This window comes from Ochlerotatus camptorhynchus, unplaced genomic scaffold (assembly GCF_037179485.1).
Source record: "Ochlerotatus camptorhynchus isolate MF236.1 unplaced genomic scaffold, CSIRO-AGI_Acam_v1.1 ptg000400l, whole genome shotgun sequence".
In the NCBI taxonomy this organism is placed as follows: Eukaryota; Metazoa; Arthropoda; class Insecta; order Diptera; family Culicidae; genus Ochlerotatus; species Ochlerotatus camptorhynchus.
In genome coordinates, this window is record NW_027040886.1 from 137,321 (window position 1) to 153,882 (window position 16,562).

The 16,562-nt window shown below is 41.4% G+C and overlaps 1 protein-coding gene across 1 annotated transcript in view; it reads right to left on the reverse strand.

The window, feature by feature from the left end:
• The window catches only part of LOC135710672 (chromatin-remodeling ATPase INO80-like), a 132,046-nt gene extending 116,517 nt beyond the window's left edge, over positions 1-15,529 (reverse strand). Inside the window, exons 1-3 of the mRNA XM_065233319.1 lie at positions 14,979-15,529; positions 14,656-14,920; positions 14,430-14,597 (exon numbers count right to left, since the gene is read on the reverse strand). Of these exons, the coding sequence (XP_065089391.1) occupies positions 14,430-14,597; positions 14,656-14,920; positions 14,979-15,343 (798 nt within the window). The 5' untranslated portion in view covers positions 15,344-15,529. The remainder of the gene's footprint in view (positions 1-14,429; positions 14,598-14,655; positions 14,921-14,978) is intronic.
• Positions 15,530-16,562: the final 1,033 nt, after the last annotated feature.

Genomic DNA, 16,562 nt, shown 5'->3' on the forward strand with positions numbered 1-16,562 from the left:
TCAACGACAGGCATATCTCTCAACGACACCCAGCTGGTAGGACCAACAGTGCAAAGCGACTTGGTCACTATCATGCTACGTTTCTGTACGCATCAGGTAGTGCTAATAGCGGATGTACCTAAGATGTACCGGCAGGTACTAGTACGATCGAAAGTATCAGAGAATTGTGTGGTTCAACGACGCGAACGAAATGGCTACCTTTGAATTAACAACGGTCACATACGGCTGTTCGAGTGCCCCTTACCTTGCCACAAGGGCGATGACACAGCTGGCTACGGACGAAGCAGAAAACTTTTCTGTGGCAGCTGGCGTTTTCAAGGAGGATAGCTACATAGATGATTTTCTCGCTGGAGGCAAAACAGCTGCAGCCGTCGTGGAAATCTACAAACAGTTAAAGGACATGCTGAGCCGAGGTGGCTTCGGTGTGCATAAATTTTGCTCCAATAGCGCTGAAGTTCTTCAGTCCATCCCAGACGAGTTGCAGGAAAAGCAGGTAGACTTCGAGATGTCCGATATCAACGACACTATCAAGACTTTGGGGCTAATATGGAATCGTACACACAGAGAAATGATTTTTATATTCAAATGGATATATTTTTGGCTCAGGGCCTAATATATTTTTGGTATTGATTCAAATATATTATTTGATTAGTTCAAAGAAAAATATTTTTGAATCAACAAACCGGTTGTAGAGTCAATAATCTGTTTGTTGATTCCAAAAACCATTTTGTTGATTCAAAAATATGTTTCGTTGAACTAGTGATACAATATGTTTGAATCAATAACAAAATACATTAGGCCCTGAAACAAAAATCCATTTTTCTGCGTGTAATTACGACTACTTCGCTTTCAACGTACCACACCTGGAGCTGAATGGAGGCAGATTCACCAAAAAGATGGTTCTATCAGAAATTATCAAGCTTTTCGACCCACTGGGTTTCCTAGGACCGGTGGTGACCACCGCAAAACTGATAATGCAAGAGCTATGGAGTTTGAAGCTGGGTTGGGACGATGACTGTCAAGGTGGCAACATGTGCAGTACATGAGAGAACATTTTTGGAAGCGATGGTCTGCTGACTACCTGCACACGCTGCAGACACGGCAGAAATGGAAGGGCGATGTTCTGGACATCAAAATAGGTGCTTTGGTGCTACTGCGAGAGGAGAACGTTCCACCACAGCAGTGAAATTTGGGCCGCATCACTGCTACACATCCAGGTGAGGACAGGGTGGTGAGAGTGGTCACCGTCAAGAAGGCGAGTAGCGAGTTTAAACGGGCAGTGACTAAGATCTGTCTGTTTCCGGATGTTGACTCTAACGATCCAACGGGGGGTATATGATTGCTCAGTAAGAAGAATACAGTCCACTTATTTCAGTGTATACACATACAATGTTGTATTTGCGTTACCTGTTAAATGAGAAACCTTGTCAGTTGAATTATTAGTAAAATAAATCTTGTATCGAGCAGATGCGTTCAGTTTTAGTTCTTTTCAACCATCGAGAAATTGCTAGTCCAAACCACGCCAAAACTTTCCCCCAAACATCTCGAATGCCCTTTCTCGAATTCAAATAGACTCCGACTCTTTAAGAAATATGTACGTCGTTACACGCTCGATGACTAAAGAAAATAAATCAAAGTCTAACTCTTCATCACAGGAGCCTGATCAACTCCGAAGCAATAAGCAACCACGAAGCCTTCGAATTACCAAAATTATCATTCGAACAATATAAAAACAAACTAATATTTTTATTATTAAAGAAAAATTACACAAATGTACCTTAGGGTACAACCATAATATCAAAAACGATGTTAAAGAAATGCTAAAGCAAATATTTGAAGCGAGGCCTCAGTCGAAGACATTACTAAAAATGAATATAATAAAAGGAACAAGAGAACAATCAAACAAGTAGCTTTATCAAAAAGCGATTAACTTTTTAATCTTACAGAAATGGATTTATTTAAAGAAGTTCGTAACAATATTCTTCGGAATGTTACCGTATTGGTTTATGATAAACCCAAAATATTATCAAACGTAAATGAAATCAAAGAAGTATTAAAACAATACCATAATATACCCACAGGAGGACATTTAGGCATTAATCGACTCTATAAGAAGATTAAAGCCATGTACTCTTGGCCTGATATGGAAAGGACGATATCAGAATTCGTGAAGTCTTGTTCTTCATGTTTATTGAACAAACATTATACATACGACAACACCGATAATATCATTCGACGTTGTATCAATAGATACAGTAGGACCTTTTCCATTATCTGAAAATGGAAATCGATATCACTAAATATATTATACTAGTGCCCATAACTGATAAATCAGCAACTACCATGGCGAAAGCCGTAGTTGAAAAATGTATGCTTGTCTACGAACCGATGGCTAACATTAAAACAGATTAAGGTACAGAATTCAAAGCTGTCTTTGAAGAAGTTTGTAAAATGTTAAACATCAAACACACGTGCTCCGCCGCTTACCACCCACAAACGATAGGCGCGTTAGAAAGAAATCACAGGTGTTTGAATGAATGCCTGAAAATTTTCTGTAACGAGAGAAATAGCGATTGGGATGACTGGATTCCTTATTATAGCTTCTGCTATAATACCACACCAAACCACGATCATGACTATACGCCTTTACGGCGCCGGTGGTGTAGTGGTAAGCGTGATTACCTCTCACCCCAGCAGGTCTGGGTTCAATCCCAGTCGGCGCTGCCGGGATGTTCTGAGGCATAACATCTCTGATCACGCCTTCCTTCGGATGGGAAGTAAAGCCGTTGGTCCCCGGTTCATGAGTTGATGGGTCGATAGGTAGGGTCCAGGTGTGGGAGCTGCCTTCCTGGCACGTCGGTAGCATTGGTGCTCAGCACGGAAAACAAGATCGACGGAAAAAAACAAACCAAAAGGAAAAAAAAAAAAAAAAAACTATACGCCTTTTTAATTACTATACGGACGAAAATGTAACAGTTTGAAATTAACGCAAAAACCATATCTCCATATCGTTCGTCCGATTATCGAGACTGCATCTGTTGTTTGGACTCCCTACCAACTTTCCTGGAACATCAGAATAGAACGTATCCAAAAAACACTCATTCGTCGAGCATTAAGACAACTTTCTTGGAGAGATCCACTAAACTTACCTCCGTATGCTGAGAGATGTCGCTTGCTAAGCATGGAAACGTTACAACGACGGCGACAAATTCAACAGACAACATTCGTCGCGAAGTTATTAAGTGGTGAAATTGACTCTACACATTTACTCTCTTGCTTGAACTTTCGTGCGCCAAGCAGATTTCTACGCTCAACGTTCCTATTGCGTCAAGACTCACACCGCTCTTCTTTTGGACAACATGAACCTGTTACGAGTATGATTCGCACGTTTTCTACAGTTGAAGAGTTGTTCGAGTTTGGGGAACCTGCTGCTCAATTCCAGAGACGTATTATTAACTCCAGATACATTTAGTATTTGTTATGGCTTCTGGTTCATTAAGACTTATTGTCAGATGGATGTATTAAATAAAAATAAATAAATAAATAAATAAATAAATAAATAATTATGATGCTTACGATAGAGAAATTAAGTTACAAGTAGTACATGCAAGTGAATTAGACGCTATTCATAAAATTAAAGATAAACGTACGAAAAACCTGAAAAGAGCAATTACTCCGATAGAAATCAACATAGACGACATTGTATTTAGACCTATTGGAAAACAGAAATAAACTAGATCAAGTTAACGAAGGACCATATAAGGTAATAGATGTAAACTTTTCAAATGCTACTAGCATAAATAATAACAAAAAGCAACTAACAGTTCATAAATCCAGATTACTGAAATTTAAATAAAGATAAACGCTCTCTCAGGGGGATGGTATAATGAAATCTTCAAAAATAATAATAGTCATAAAGCGAAATACTTTAACAAATGTTGTAAGAGGCATATTTTGACTTCATAATTTCCTTTACATTAAATCAGTTTCCCGTAGGGAGATGGTGTAACATGTGCATCACACATGTTTGCACTTCATCAATTACTTTCCATAAATCGTTTGCTATTCTAGCTGACGTCGTTTTTCAGACCCTTCGCAGTTATCGAACCTATTTGAGCAACGCAATGCACGCATGATGATGAGCCGCACAAATCATATTAAGCAATTCTTGAACAAAAAGGCAAACGAGGTCGAATTACATTATGCCCGTTTACAAGTCACAAGTGGCGCGAACACGCCAGGCAAGCATTCTTACAAGCCTTCTCCGATTCTCTTTCTCTCTCTCTTCAATTTCGATCACCAATGATCGAGTATACAGGGTGTTAGGTTCCGGGTTTTACATATTTTCAGGGTAGATAGGGCTCCTAAAGTTATGAAAAAATCCCCATGAAAAATAGGGTTGGAAATGACTGCTAAGTGAGTTATTCAACATTTTATGTTTTTTTTTATTGCCAACTTTGGTTAGCTATATTTTTTAATCTTATTGTGGATTTCTGATTTCAATATACCAAATAAAATATTCAAGTCTTACCTATCAACGCTCTTTAGAAAAGAACTCGATTAAAGTTAATTACATTAAAATTGAAAAGTATGTTGAAAGTACCAAAAAAACTGGTGAAGTTTCATACATTTTAGAGTCTTTAAGTTTAAATTTTTCATTACTGTTAATTTAGTTGTTCTACAAAACATTCTCCATGCACTTCCTTAGATTTGTGCCTTTGGTAGTAACTTGTAGGGCTTTATGGTTTCTTCGTAATTATTGATTTAAAACAGCCATAAAAACATGTGATTTTTTCTTAAAATGTGCTATGGTCACCCTATTCGTTCGTACGTTCGGCTGTTGCACTGGACTACGCACATGAAAATTTGGTAGAATGTTATTGTAAATGTTGAGCTACATTCTTAGCTTTCGATTACCGCACATCTCCTGCGCCTTCCTTAGCTCAGTCGGTAAAGGCGCAGCTACAAAGCAAGACCATGCTGGAGGTGGCTGGGTTCAATTCCCGGTCCGGTCTAGGAATTTTTTTAGGGTTGGAAAATTTCTCGACTTCCCTGGGCCATACTTCTATGATTGGACTTTGCCACACAATTATACCAATGCAAAAATGGTACAGGCATCGAAAGCTCTCAATTAATAACTGTGGAAGTGCATCTAGAACACTAAGTTGAGAGCACGCAATAAGCTAATATGCGATATGCAATAAGCTTGAAATGCGAAGAAGAAGAAGAAGAAGAAGAAGAAGAAGAAGAAGAAGAAGAAGAAGAAGAAGAAGAAGACATCTCCTGCGCCGAAAAAAAACATAACTGCGGAGATGTTTCGCGGTATCGAATATTGCTCAGTCTCAACAGAACACACAACGAGAGACACCGAATCAGCGAATTCTGAGATGTCCCTTTTATTTCATAGCACTCGCAGCTCAGTTGTTTCGATGGAGGAGTGTGCAGCTTCGCTGTTTCTGTATACACACTTAGATTTTTGACGTTGGATAACGTCTTTCGGCAACATACGGGGGTACAAAATTGAAAACAGTCATTTTGGATGCGTTACGAAAAATTAAAAGATTTTGAACGATAATAACTCAAGCGTCTCTCGATAGATTTACGAGATAATGGCATCAATCGATTGGAAATATTTCTAGCAATTTGCTGAATTTTTCAAAACTATTGATTTCATTCTGTAAACTATTGAAAAATGGTTAAAAGTAAACCATTGTCTAAAGATAGTGAAAATCGATTGATTTTTTTTTATATTCTTATACTTTCTCCAACCGAGATGCGAGTATCTGACACCTCTGATATTTTCTGTTCTACTATATAAGCGTCCAACAAGGTCGCCCGTTCCATCATTGTCAACAACATCAGCCCAACAAAACGGCCCTTTTCAGGGCAACTAAACTAGGAATATTCCTAAAATATAATATACACAATTAAGTACAACACATAACAGACGTTATCCAACGCCAACCCTGCGGTCGTATCTAGTATACAACCCTTCCAACTTTTTTACAGGAGTCAGTATTTTTTACTGGATTTTTGGTTTACTGAAAAACTTGGTTAAAATTCAAATGACTGTTATTCGTAAATTGGGATTGAGGGGGGCCTCCCCATGCGTAGACAATTGTCCATACAAAATTTTTAAAATTTGTATGAGCCGTGGATAATTGTCAACCCCCCCCCCCCCCCTAAACTGTCAACGTAGTTTATGGACAGCCCCTTAGATAAAATCGACAAATTTCATTTTTCATCATTACACGGGGTTAACAGAAGTAAGTCTGTAAATTTTTGTAGGGACACATTTTCTCAACTTTGAATTTTTCACAGATTTTTTTTAATTTTACCGCATTTCAAAAACTCGGTAAAATTTTTTGACTTTATAAGTGCGCAAAACAGTCAGGTTCATTGAGTCATTTTGATATGAATATGAACTGCCATCTGCCTCATCATTCACTGCCTCGTGAGAGTCTGAATGATTGAGAGGTAAACGAGTCACTGACAGCCGAGCACCCAGTCAGTAGCCCAGGTAACACGTTTATTTTGCCGTGATGGTACCCAATATTTGTTTTGAATGACTGAGCGTACATTTCCTATGGAAAAATGACTCAAATACATACGGTGTGCGTCGCCTGCTCGTGAGTGACTGAATGTTTTTGTTGGCTCTTTCATTGCCTCGTCCTTTACCGTTTGGTACAAACGGTCTGCACAGAGCAATGGATTGAATAGTGCAGTGCTTTCACACTCAGCCTAGGCAGTCAATAATTTTACGCTCTGGTACTGATGTATGATTGGTGAAGAGGCTAGCATCTGGAGGGTATTCTCGGGCTAGTGAATGTCACCCATCCCCACTCATAATTCAGTAAAAATAATACTGACTCCTGTAAAAAAATCTAAGTGTGTATACAGAAGCAGCGGAGCTGCACACTCCTCCATCGAAACAGCACCGCAGCTGAGCTGCGAGTGCTATGAAATAAAAGGGACATCGACTTATTACCACTACCTACTTCTCTCCATTCCGCTCTCAGAATTCGCCGATTCGGTGTCTCTCGTTGTGTTTCTGCTGAGACTGAGCAATATTCGATACCGCGAAACATCTCCGCAGTTATGTTTTCTTTCGGCGCAGGAGATGTGCGGTAATCGAAAGTTAAGAATTTAGCTCAACATTTACAATTGGCGTCTTGCAGTGAAACTTTTCCAAGCTTTTGCCACCTACATTAAGAAGTGAGAACTACTAGAAGGAGGATAGTTTTCAAATTTTCCAAGCAAAACATACGCTTTTTGGGGCAAATCGGTCCATAAAGAAAAACTAATAATTTCCCGTGGAAACTTTTGCTTGAATCGTGTAAGAAAACGTGTTTGAAAACTATTTGTTATTATTTCGGTATGGATCAGAGATGTTTTCATGGCAAATTATGCATAACAAGTTTGCACCCACAGGGAGAGGTTACCTCCTGCGCAGCTGCATTTTCCAGAAAATGGTTAATATGTGCGATTTTCACTAAGATGAAACTGGAAATCAAGTGAATTTGCTTAGGAAAGGTTGTATCATGCTAGTGGTAATAGAGAATTGGTTGTATGGGACGCCAAATTCAATAAATGCTCATTTTGGCCTTTTTTAAGCAAACATATTGATACTCACAATTTTTGACGAAAAACGCTCCGGAGCTTGATTTACTCAACACGCACCATACTATAAAATGGTGCTAGATGGTCTTCAAAGTGATAACAAGATGACAAATCATCTTTATTTTGAGTAATTGAGCAATTTACTTTTGTTTACCATCATATTTACGATGCAGCATTGATGGAGCCGTGAAATGAAATGAATATATCTTATGAAAGTTCACCTGGAAAAGTCAAAGCTGCACATCAGTCTGATCGTAAAAACGTTTTCTTCTTCAATTCGAATGTTATATTGGAAGGATTTCACGCAGGCTTGATGAAAATTATGATTTATTGCTAATTTTCACGAATTTTATATGCAGTCTGTCAACATTATCATCATCATGCAGTGGCGACATCTGCGTTGAGCTTTTGCGGCAATCTTCCAATAACATTCTAACAAATTTTCATGTGCGTACACTTAAAAAAGAAATCACATTTCCGATGGAAAATATTCATTAGAATTTCACATAACTTTCATGTGATCTCATAATTGGGAATCGCACCATCCCATGAACCTTATGTGTCCAATGAAGTTTATGTGATTTATCACATAGAATTCATGTGATCATATGAATGTTATGAGAATTCCAGATAAAAATCATTATTTTGTTATTGAAAAAATATAATGTGCGTTCCCAATGGAAACTATATGAAATTTTTTTTCAGTGTAGCCACTGCAACAGCCAAACGTACGAACGAATAGGGTGACTATAGCGCATTTTAAGAAAACGTCACAAGTTTTTATGGCTGCTTTAAATCAATAATTACGAAGAAACCATAGAGCCTACAAGGTTACTACCAAAGGCACAAATCTAAAGAACTGCATAGAGAATGTTTTGTAGAACAACTAAATAAACAGAAATGAAAATTTTAAACTTAAAAACACTAAAATGTATGAAATTTCACCAGTTTTTTTTTTTTTGCACTTTCAACTTTTTTTTTTTTTTTTTTTTTATTTCTTTATTATAGAGACTTTTAGCCGTTGGCTGGTTCGTCTCTGAAAAGATAGTGTGGTGTCCAGAAGGGACCTCATCTAGTTACAAAGTTTTTTTTTTTCGTTTTTATCATGTTAGGAGGTCTATAAGAGGCCTCCTCTAGTTGAGGCTGTCAATGTGCTGTCTTTCTTCGGAGTTTTGGTTGTTAAGTTGCTGAGGATCTTGCTTTGGTTTGAGATGTTGGGTGATAAGAGAAAGTCCATTTGTATTGCGGTGGTCGGGTTTTTGGCAGGTTTCATATTTGGTCGAAGAGGCCGGCCTCGCGGAGGAAGCCCATTAATGCTGTGATTCTAGTCGGGTCGTTACTCAGTGCGTCCTTAATGCTGCCCGGTATGCCGTACAGCACTCGTGAGCCTTCGTATTGAGTACAGTGGCAGATTATGTGTTCCACTGAACAGTTGGTGCGGCAGAGCTCACATAATTTCCGGAACGGGCCGCTCCCAGAAAAGTTATGCGAGACTCTGGTATGGCCTGTTCTGAGTCTTGCCAGGACAACCTGAGTTCGGTGGTCAGGGGGGTCTTGCCATCTTCGTGTGTCAGCCTTCACTTCTTCTTCTGACCATAAGTCCCAGATTTTGTTGGCAACCCATTTTTTCAGGTCCCCTGATGGAACCTCCTTGGTGAACAGTTGGGCTCGTCTTCCAGAAGCCGCTAGATGATCCGCCTCCGTATTACCACGAATGCCGCAATGTCCCGGAATCCATACAAATGTAGTGTTTCTGGGGGCATATCGCTGAATGGCTTGGATCCATGAGTGCTTAATAGAGTCTGAGTTGAGGGCTAAAACTACACTTGCGGAGTCCGTGAATACGGCAATCGGCTTGTTTGAGGGAGTGGTAGCAGCAATAAAAGCAGAGACCGCTTCTGCCGAGAATATAGTGTACTGGTCTGGAAGTCGATGAAGTACGGACATTTGGGGGCCCGTGATGCCGATGACAACCCCTTCACGGGAAACCGATCCATCGGAGTAACGGATAGTGTGGTTGCAGTATATGGTTCTCTGGAGTTCCGCGACGGATCTCACAAGTGCCGTAGAGTTGGATCCTGCCTTGAACTTCTTCTTTATCGCCAAGTCGATAATGGGCCCGGGCAGGTTCCAATCTCTGGTTCCACACCAATGTAAGCTAGACACCGGGGGGAGCTCCAGATTGGCGGTGGCTGAAAGGAGTTGTTTGGCCCCGGTAAGGAGGAAAACTCCTTCATCTGAGCCAGCTGTCTTCTCCTCGAAACTAATTGATCGGTTACAGATGGTCTGAGTAACTAGAAGGTTGAATGGTAGTACTCCACTTTCCACGCAAGCTGCAATTGCAGGCGAGGATGGTAGTAGGCCGGATGAGATACGGATTGCTTGGTGGTATGTAGAGGCTAGTTTCGTAATAAGTTGTTCGCGAGCGAGACAGGTAACTACGATTCCATAAAGGAGACGTGATTCTAAAATTGTTCTAGCAACTCGAAGACGAATGGGCCGGTTACTGTCTGGGTGTCGACCTGCGATGGATCGTAGCAGATTAAGACGTGTCTTGCAGGCTTTCTTGACTTCGTCAAAGTGGGCAGAAAAGGTCAAATATCGGTCAATTCGAACTCCGAGGATACGGGCTGACCTCCTGATGGGAATAGCTGTACCATTGATACAGATGGGAGTGTTAAGGACGGCATGATGGTGAGAGCAGATGTGCACTAGTGTGCATTTTTCGGCTGAGAGTTGGAAGCCAGTAAGTGATGTCCACAGGGAGACTGCCCTTGTGGCAGCGCCCATTTTTCTACGTAGTGCCTTTATGGTTTTGTGAGTGATCAGGAGGATAATGTCGTCAGCGTACACAAAGATGTAAATTTCCTTAGGAAGGTTAACGAAAACTCCATTCATACAAATTAAGAAAAGGGTGACCGCGATAACCGAACCCTGTGGTACGCCAGTCTCCTCTCGGAATGTTGGGGAACGGTGGTTTCCCAGAAGTACCTGAAAGGTGCGGTTTGCCAAGAAATTCTTCACGAAATGCATCAGGTGCCCGCCAAGGCCCCAATCAGCCATTTGTCGGATGACATCTGGCATCCAAGCTCTATTATATGCTTTTGCTATGTCTAAAGCTGCCAGTACGACGTGGTGTCCGCTCGAGGTAGCGTCATCAAGGGCTTGGGCAAGTGTGGCGAAGTACGTGTTTGTACCGTGTCCTGGACGAAAGGTGTGTTGACGGTGGTCAAGTAGGTCCCTGGATTCAAGAAAGTTCATCAGTCGTCTATTTACCATCCTTTCCACGATTTTGGAGGCACAGCTGTGAGGGAGATCGGCCTGAAATCACTAGCTTGTCTGCCTTGCTTTCCTTGCTTGAGGATCGGGACTACGAGACTGTGCTTCCAATCCTGAGGCAGGGAGTTGTGCAGCCACTCCTGGTTGATTAGATCTAGAAGCTTGCGTCTTCCTAATGGTGGTAGATTCCGGAGCAAAGGATAGCCCACCTCGTGCCTAGTGTATTTAGTTGCAGTGCATCATAAACAGCTGCGTTGGAGAGTGCATTCGAGGGTAATGCAGATCTAGCGGGAATTCGTTGTGATCTCCTTAGGGCTGTTGTGGCAAGTATTGGGGTTTTTGTTATCGACTCATCGTGCTTCTTTTCCACGTAATGCTGAGGGGGAAGGGATCTTGCTTCCGTTTTCGACCCTTGTCCGGGGGTCAACAGATTTTCAATAGTGTAAAGTCCCGTTATACGACCCGCCAAAGACAGAGTTGTCGGCTCTTGAGGCCTGGTTTTCGTTTTAGTTAAATATGTCTTCATTCCCACGCTGTCCATAGGGGGATAGGAGCTAGCTCCCTTGTCCGTCCCTCTACCGGTCCTCGCAGGGAGCCGAGGGTTGTCCGCCGGTTCCGGTTCTTGAATGACGTCCGCACCGACGGGGCCACTGCTTCCCCACGATCCAACCGGATAAGTCGATACAAAACGTTTGTTTTGATTTCCAGAGTTTACCAACGAGTGCCGGGGGTTGTCTGCCAGTTCCGGTTCTACATTGACGTCCGCACTGACAGGGCCCCGACTGCCCGAGGCCTTATCTGGTATGGTAGGGGTGTTTGGTCGAGAGACAATGATTGGCGAGCTGGTTGTATGGTCATGGTTTTGACTAGAGTCCTCCTTAGTAGCTTCAGTTTCATCACTGTATCGAATGGGTGACGAGTCCATTGATATGAAAAAGAATGCGGCTTTCTTTGCGCTGGTGTAGGGGAGGACTGGATTGCAGTTGGGTTTATGATTCCATCAGTGGATCCTGACTGCCCCGCATATCATCATCAGACGAGACTGTGAAGTCCATGGATGCTGATGGGGAGTCAGTGATATCTTCGTGGTTTTCTTCTGAGTCTGAGATGGTCGGAGTAGAGTTATTTCCCTTGATTCGTTTGGTTACGAGGTCGATGCTATGCTGTTTTCTGATTGATTTCTTTTTGGCTCCTGTATTCTGAGAGAGTTTTTTGTTTTGTTTTGAGTCCAGTTTTGGCTGATCCGGAGTTGTTTGCGTAGATTCTAGCTGATGCGGTTTTGTTGTTGCTGGGTTTTTCGGTAACTGTTGTTGCTTATCATCTCTGCTTTGTGTTTGTGCGTCAGATGGGGTAGCTGGTTTCTTGGTACTGTTTACGGAGCGAAGCACGAAGATCTCCCTATCTTTTTTCGCGACGGTTTCTTGGAGGTGTTGTACTTGGATAACAAGGTCTTCGATGGTACCATGTTTTCTAGTTAGTTCTAGTCTGTTGCCTTTCCGAAGGGCTGCCTCTAGAGCCTCGATTCGATGATCTTTCCTTTGTAGTTCTATGCAAAGGTCGACGATTGCTTGTCGCAGCTCGTTGATGACGTTAACGTTAATGGTGGTTGAGCCTTCATTCAGTTTTAGCTCCAGGGCCACAATCTTGCGATCTTTCTCAGCGAGTTCACGTGTGACATTGTCGAGTTTGGCGGATAAGTCGACAATCGCTTGGTCCTTGCTAGCGTTAGCCACACCGGCAAAGGACTTATTTCCAGTAGCCGCCACAAACATTTTCCTAGCGGCAGGGTAGGGGATGCCCTTGTCAACCCTAATGTGTTGAATGGCATCTTCCGTTTGGTAAACCGGACAACTTCGACTTGCGATCGCATGGCTATTGGTGTTGCATCTAGGACAGAAGGGAGGGTTCAAGCATCGGAGACCTTCGACGATGGCATGTTGCTGGGAGCATTGTCCACAAGTTTGGGTTGGCTGTTGGCATCTCAATTTGGTATGCCCAAAGCTGAAACAACGGTAACATAACATCGGTGCCGGGTAATAAGGTCGAGTTTTGCATCGGTGATAACCGACATCGATGTATTCCGGGACCCTAGTACTATTTACAGTGAGAATTACTGTAGCTGTATTCACTCGATCGTTTCCGCTGGCTGCTTTCCTCGTGATCCTCCGGATTTGTGAGATGTTTTGTGTTTTCAGGTACTCTAAAACCTCCTCATCTTTTACCTTCACCATATCCTGACAACTAATCACGCATCGAACAGCATTGAGGTTGACATGCTTGGTGATTTTTATTTCCGTGCCATCGAGTAGTTGGGTCATCTCAAGGAGCCGGTCCATTTGCCATTTGGAACGTACTTTGAGTGCGTATGACTTTCCTCTGGCCTCAGAGGAAGCGCCGTCGATTTTTCCTTTGATCCATGACTCGATCGAAGCACGGATTAGGAAGGGATGTTCTGGAAGTTTTTGTGCGTCCGATGCTGCTTCCATCCTGAGAACAACAAGCTCTCCGTGCAGGCCTTGTGGGTCCATGAAAGACGGCAGAGTAGGACCAGCGGGTGATCCATCAATTAGGTTAGAGGGTCCTCCTCCAGGGTCGCCCGGTAGAGGGGGAAAGCCCACATCCAGCGACATGGCTGGTGGGCAAGTAAAGATAGGTGTTTGGTAGTCAGCAGCTCTTCTTGTTGTCACTTTCCAAGCAAATTAACACTCGCGACGAAACAAGGGATCGCACTAGTTAAATACCCGTCTGTTCAAATCAATTTCTACAAATCAGTTCACTACGTACACGCTATTCCCAAAGTTTGCTTGCAAGTTCCTACAGTTTGCTTGCAAGTTTGTTGACGTTTGTGTTATCGAGAAGCAAATGGCTGTTTTGCAGCCACACCGATGCAAGAAGAATCACCACACTTTAGAATCAAATTAGCGTTCACTATATGATCAAATTGAAAGTTTTCCGCGTTGGGCTCACTCCTCGTTTGCCCCTGAATCCGTCGCGACGTACAGTGGGAATTAATAACCGTGCCCTCACTTGTAAATAAGGTAAAAACACTATTCAAGGCAATCCGCGTCTGCAGATTACCGTACTGTCGTTGAGTGTGAACATACTTTTCAATTTTAATGTATGATAATTAACTTTAATCGAGTTCTTTTCTAAAGAGCATTGATAGGTAAGACTTGAATATTTCATTTGGTATGTTGAAATCAGAAATCCACAATAGGATAAAAAAAATTAGCTAACCAAAGTTGGCAATAAAAAAATAACATAAAATGTTGAATAACTCACTTAGCAGTAATTTCCGACCCTATGTTTCATGGGGATTTTTTCATAACTTTAGGAGCCCTATCTACCCTGAAAATATGTAAAACCCGGAACCAAACACCCTGTATAGTGTAAAATACATAACGACTTCAAGTGACGTTCAATAAAGGATTCTTAGTTCAACCTTCAAAGAGAACGGGTCTGTTGTGCGTATTGAATATCACGCCACAAAACTGACCAAAACACGTTATAATAGGCAGTATAACACTCACCGTGTCAGCAGCCGTCAGATTAATTCCAAGACCACCGGCTCTGGTCGAAAGTAAAAAGACGAAAATATCCGCCCGATTTTGGAAATCTGCCACCATGTCTCTTCGTGCAGATATTTTACTTGAACCATCGAGCCTCATATATCGGTGTTTCCTATGCCACATATACTCCTGCAAAGGCGTTGTGATGATTAAATTTTAAAAGGAACTGAAAAGTTATAAGGCTTACCTCCAATAAATCAATCATTTTCGTCATCTGGGAATAAATCAATACCCGATGTCCCTGAGCTTTCAACCTAGTTAGTAACGAATCCAACACAGCTAACTTTCCAGCATCTGACACAAGAGTTTGCTTGTCTGGAATAACAATATTGGACCATCCAAATGTTGAGGGATACGACAGCTTAAGGGCCTTGTCAACCAGTCGAAAACCATCAAGAGATTCACAATGCTCATGTCGGATTGCAGTCCAGGCTGCTTCACGGCTTTCACAACTAGAAGTAAATAGTGTTAGCATTAACTATGCATAAAACATACAAATACCTCACTTACTAATACTTTCTTCCAGAACTAACGACACGTGGGACCAGACTATATAAAAATCGAGGGATTTCTATTGGACAGACCTCCAGTTTATGTTCTGAATGTATGCTATAAATGAATTCAGGCAGCAGTGGTATGTTTGCTACTGGTGCTTTACCTACGGCATGCTTATCTTTGATGGGCATTTCTGTGATTTCGTTAAAATTCATGCTGGTGCTAGCTTTTAGTATTTGCCTTTCACTATCTGACAGTTTCAGTGCCTTCCGGCTTCGCAAAATCCTATGTTCCATGGTTTCTTGCATTGAACATATCTGTTTTTCTGTATGTGTGTAGATGCTGCTCTGACAAGTGGCTGTGAAAATGAGACCGTTCATTGCTTCGTAAAAGGTAGAAAACAGTTTAGTGGCCCATCGTTCGAAGGATGGCTCTAGCAAAATAGAAGTTCCAGCAGGTTGTTTCTCCCACCAGACCCATCGATGATGTAGTAGTTTTAAATATTGAGTCCCCCGTTGCAAGTGCTGGAAACTGCAAGAAAAATAATAACGTTAACTGCAATCATATATCGACTCAAGCTGGGGGTGAAATATTTTTATCCTATATATTGAATAGTTTGGGAAAAATTACAGTAACGCCTCCATATATGTGGTGGGTGATACCGTCCACCCACCGTCTTTCAACCAATTGAGCTGATTTTCTGTATATAACTAGTTTATGGGCATCATCACATACAAAAAATTAGCAGAGGGGTTACTGTACTACACAGTTGGGGGACGGTTCCGACTCTCACGCCAAAGTCACGAGTTCAAATATTATCCCCGGACATGTCACGAATGACCGAAGACTATAATAATAATTTTTTTTTTTTTTTTTTGTATTTATTTAAGACATTTTACATCAATAGATGCATTCATGTCTGGTTCAATTTTGTGTAATGATGTGTGGGTGTGAGTGTTAGTGTTGATGGTTGATTGCACTTAGCTTTGTTTCGTCTCCTTCTGGTTCATCGTTGATCATAACATTGCATCTCTTTTACTTCTTCTTCTCAATGAATTTCACTTTTACTTCTTCTATCTTTTCTTCATCTTCTTTCTTCATCATCTTCGTTTTTGTTCGTAGCCTTCGTCCGTTTCTTGTTATCCGCCATCTTGATATTTTGTTGACGGGTCTCCTTCATCTTGCTGAATTGGCTGCGTCATCTTCTTATATTTTCTTCACTTCTGATCATTTGTTGCTTAATGGTATTCTTCTTCATTCACTATCTTCTTCTTTCATCTCACCATACTTCAAATAATTTTCTTTACTGCTTCATCATCTTCTTTCTTCATCCTTCTTTAATTCCATTGCTTTGATTTCCTTTTCCACGTCTTCACGATTTCTCCGGATTTCCATCGGTGTCGTCTTCTTCATTTTGCTATTCTCCACTTTATCTTCTTGATCTTCTTCGTCTTTTTGCACTTAATTTTGCGTTCCGCCTTTACTTCATCATAATTTTCCTTTTGATCTTCTTCTTCCATCCGATATCCGCTTTGTATTCTTGATGACCTTCACCTTCTTTACTTGATCTTCATCCAGTTATATGTTTGCCTTCATCAC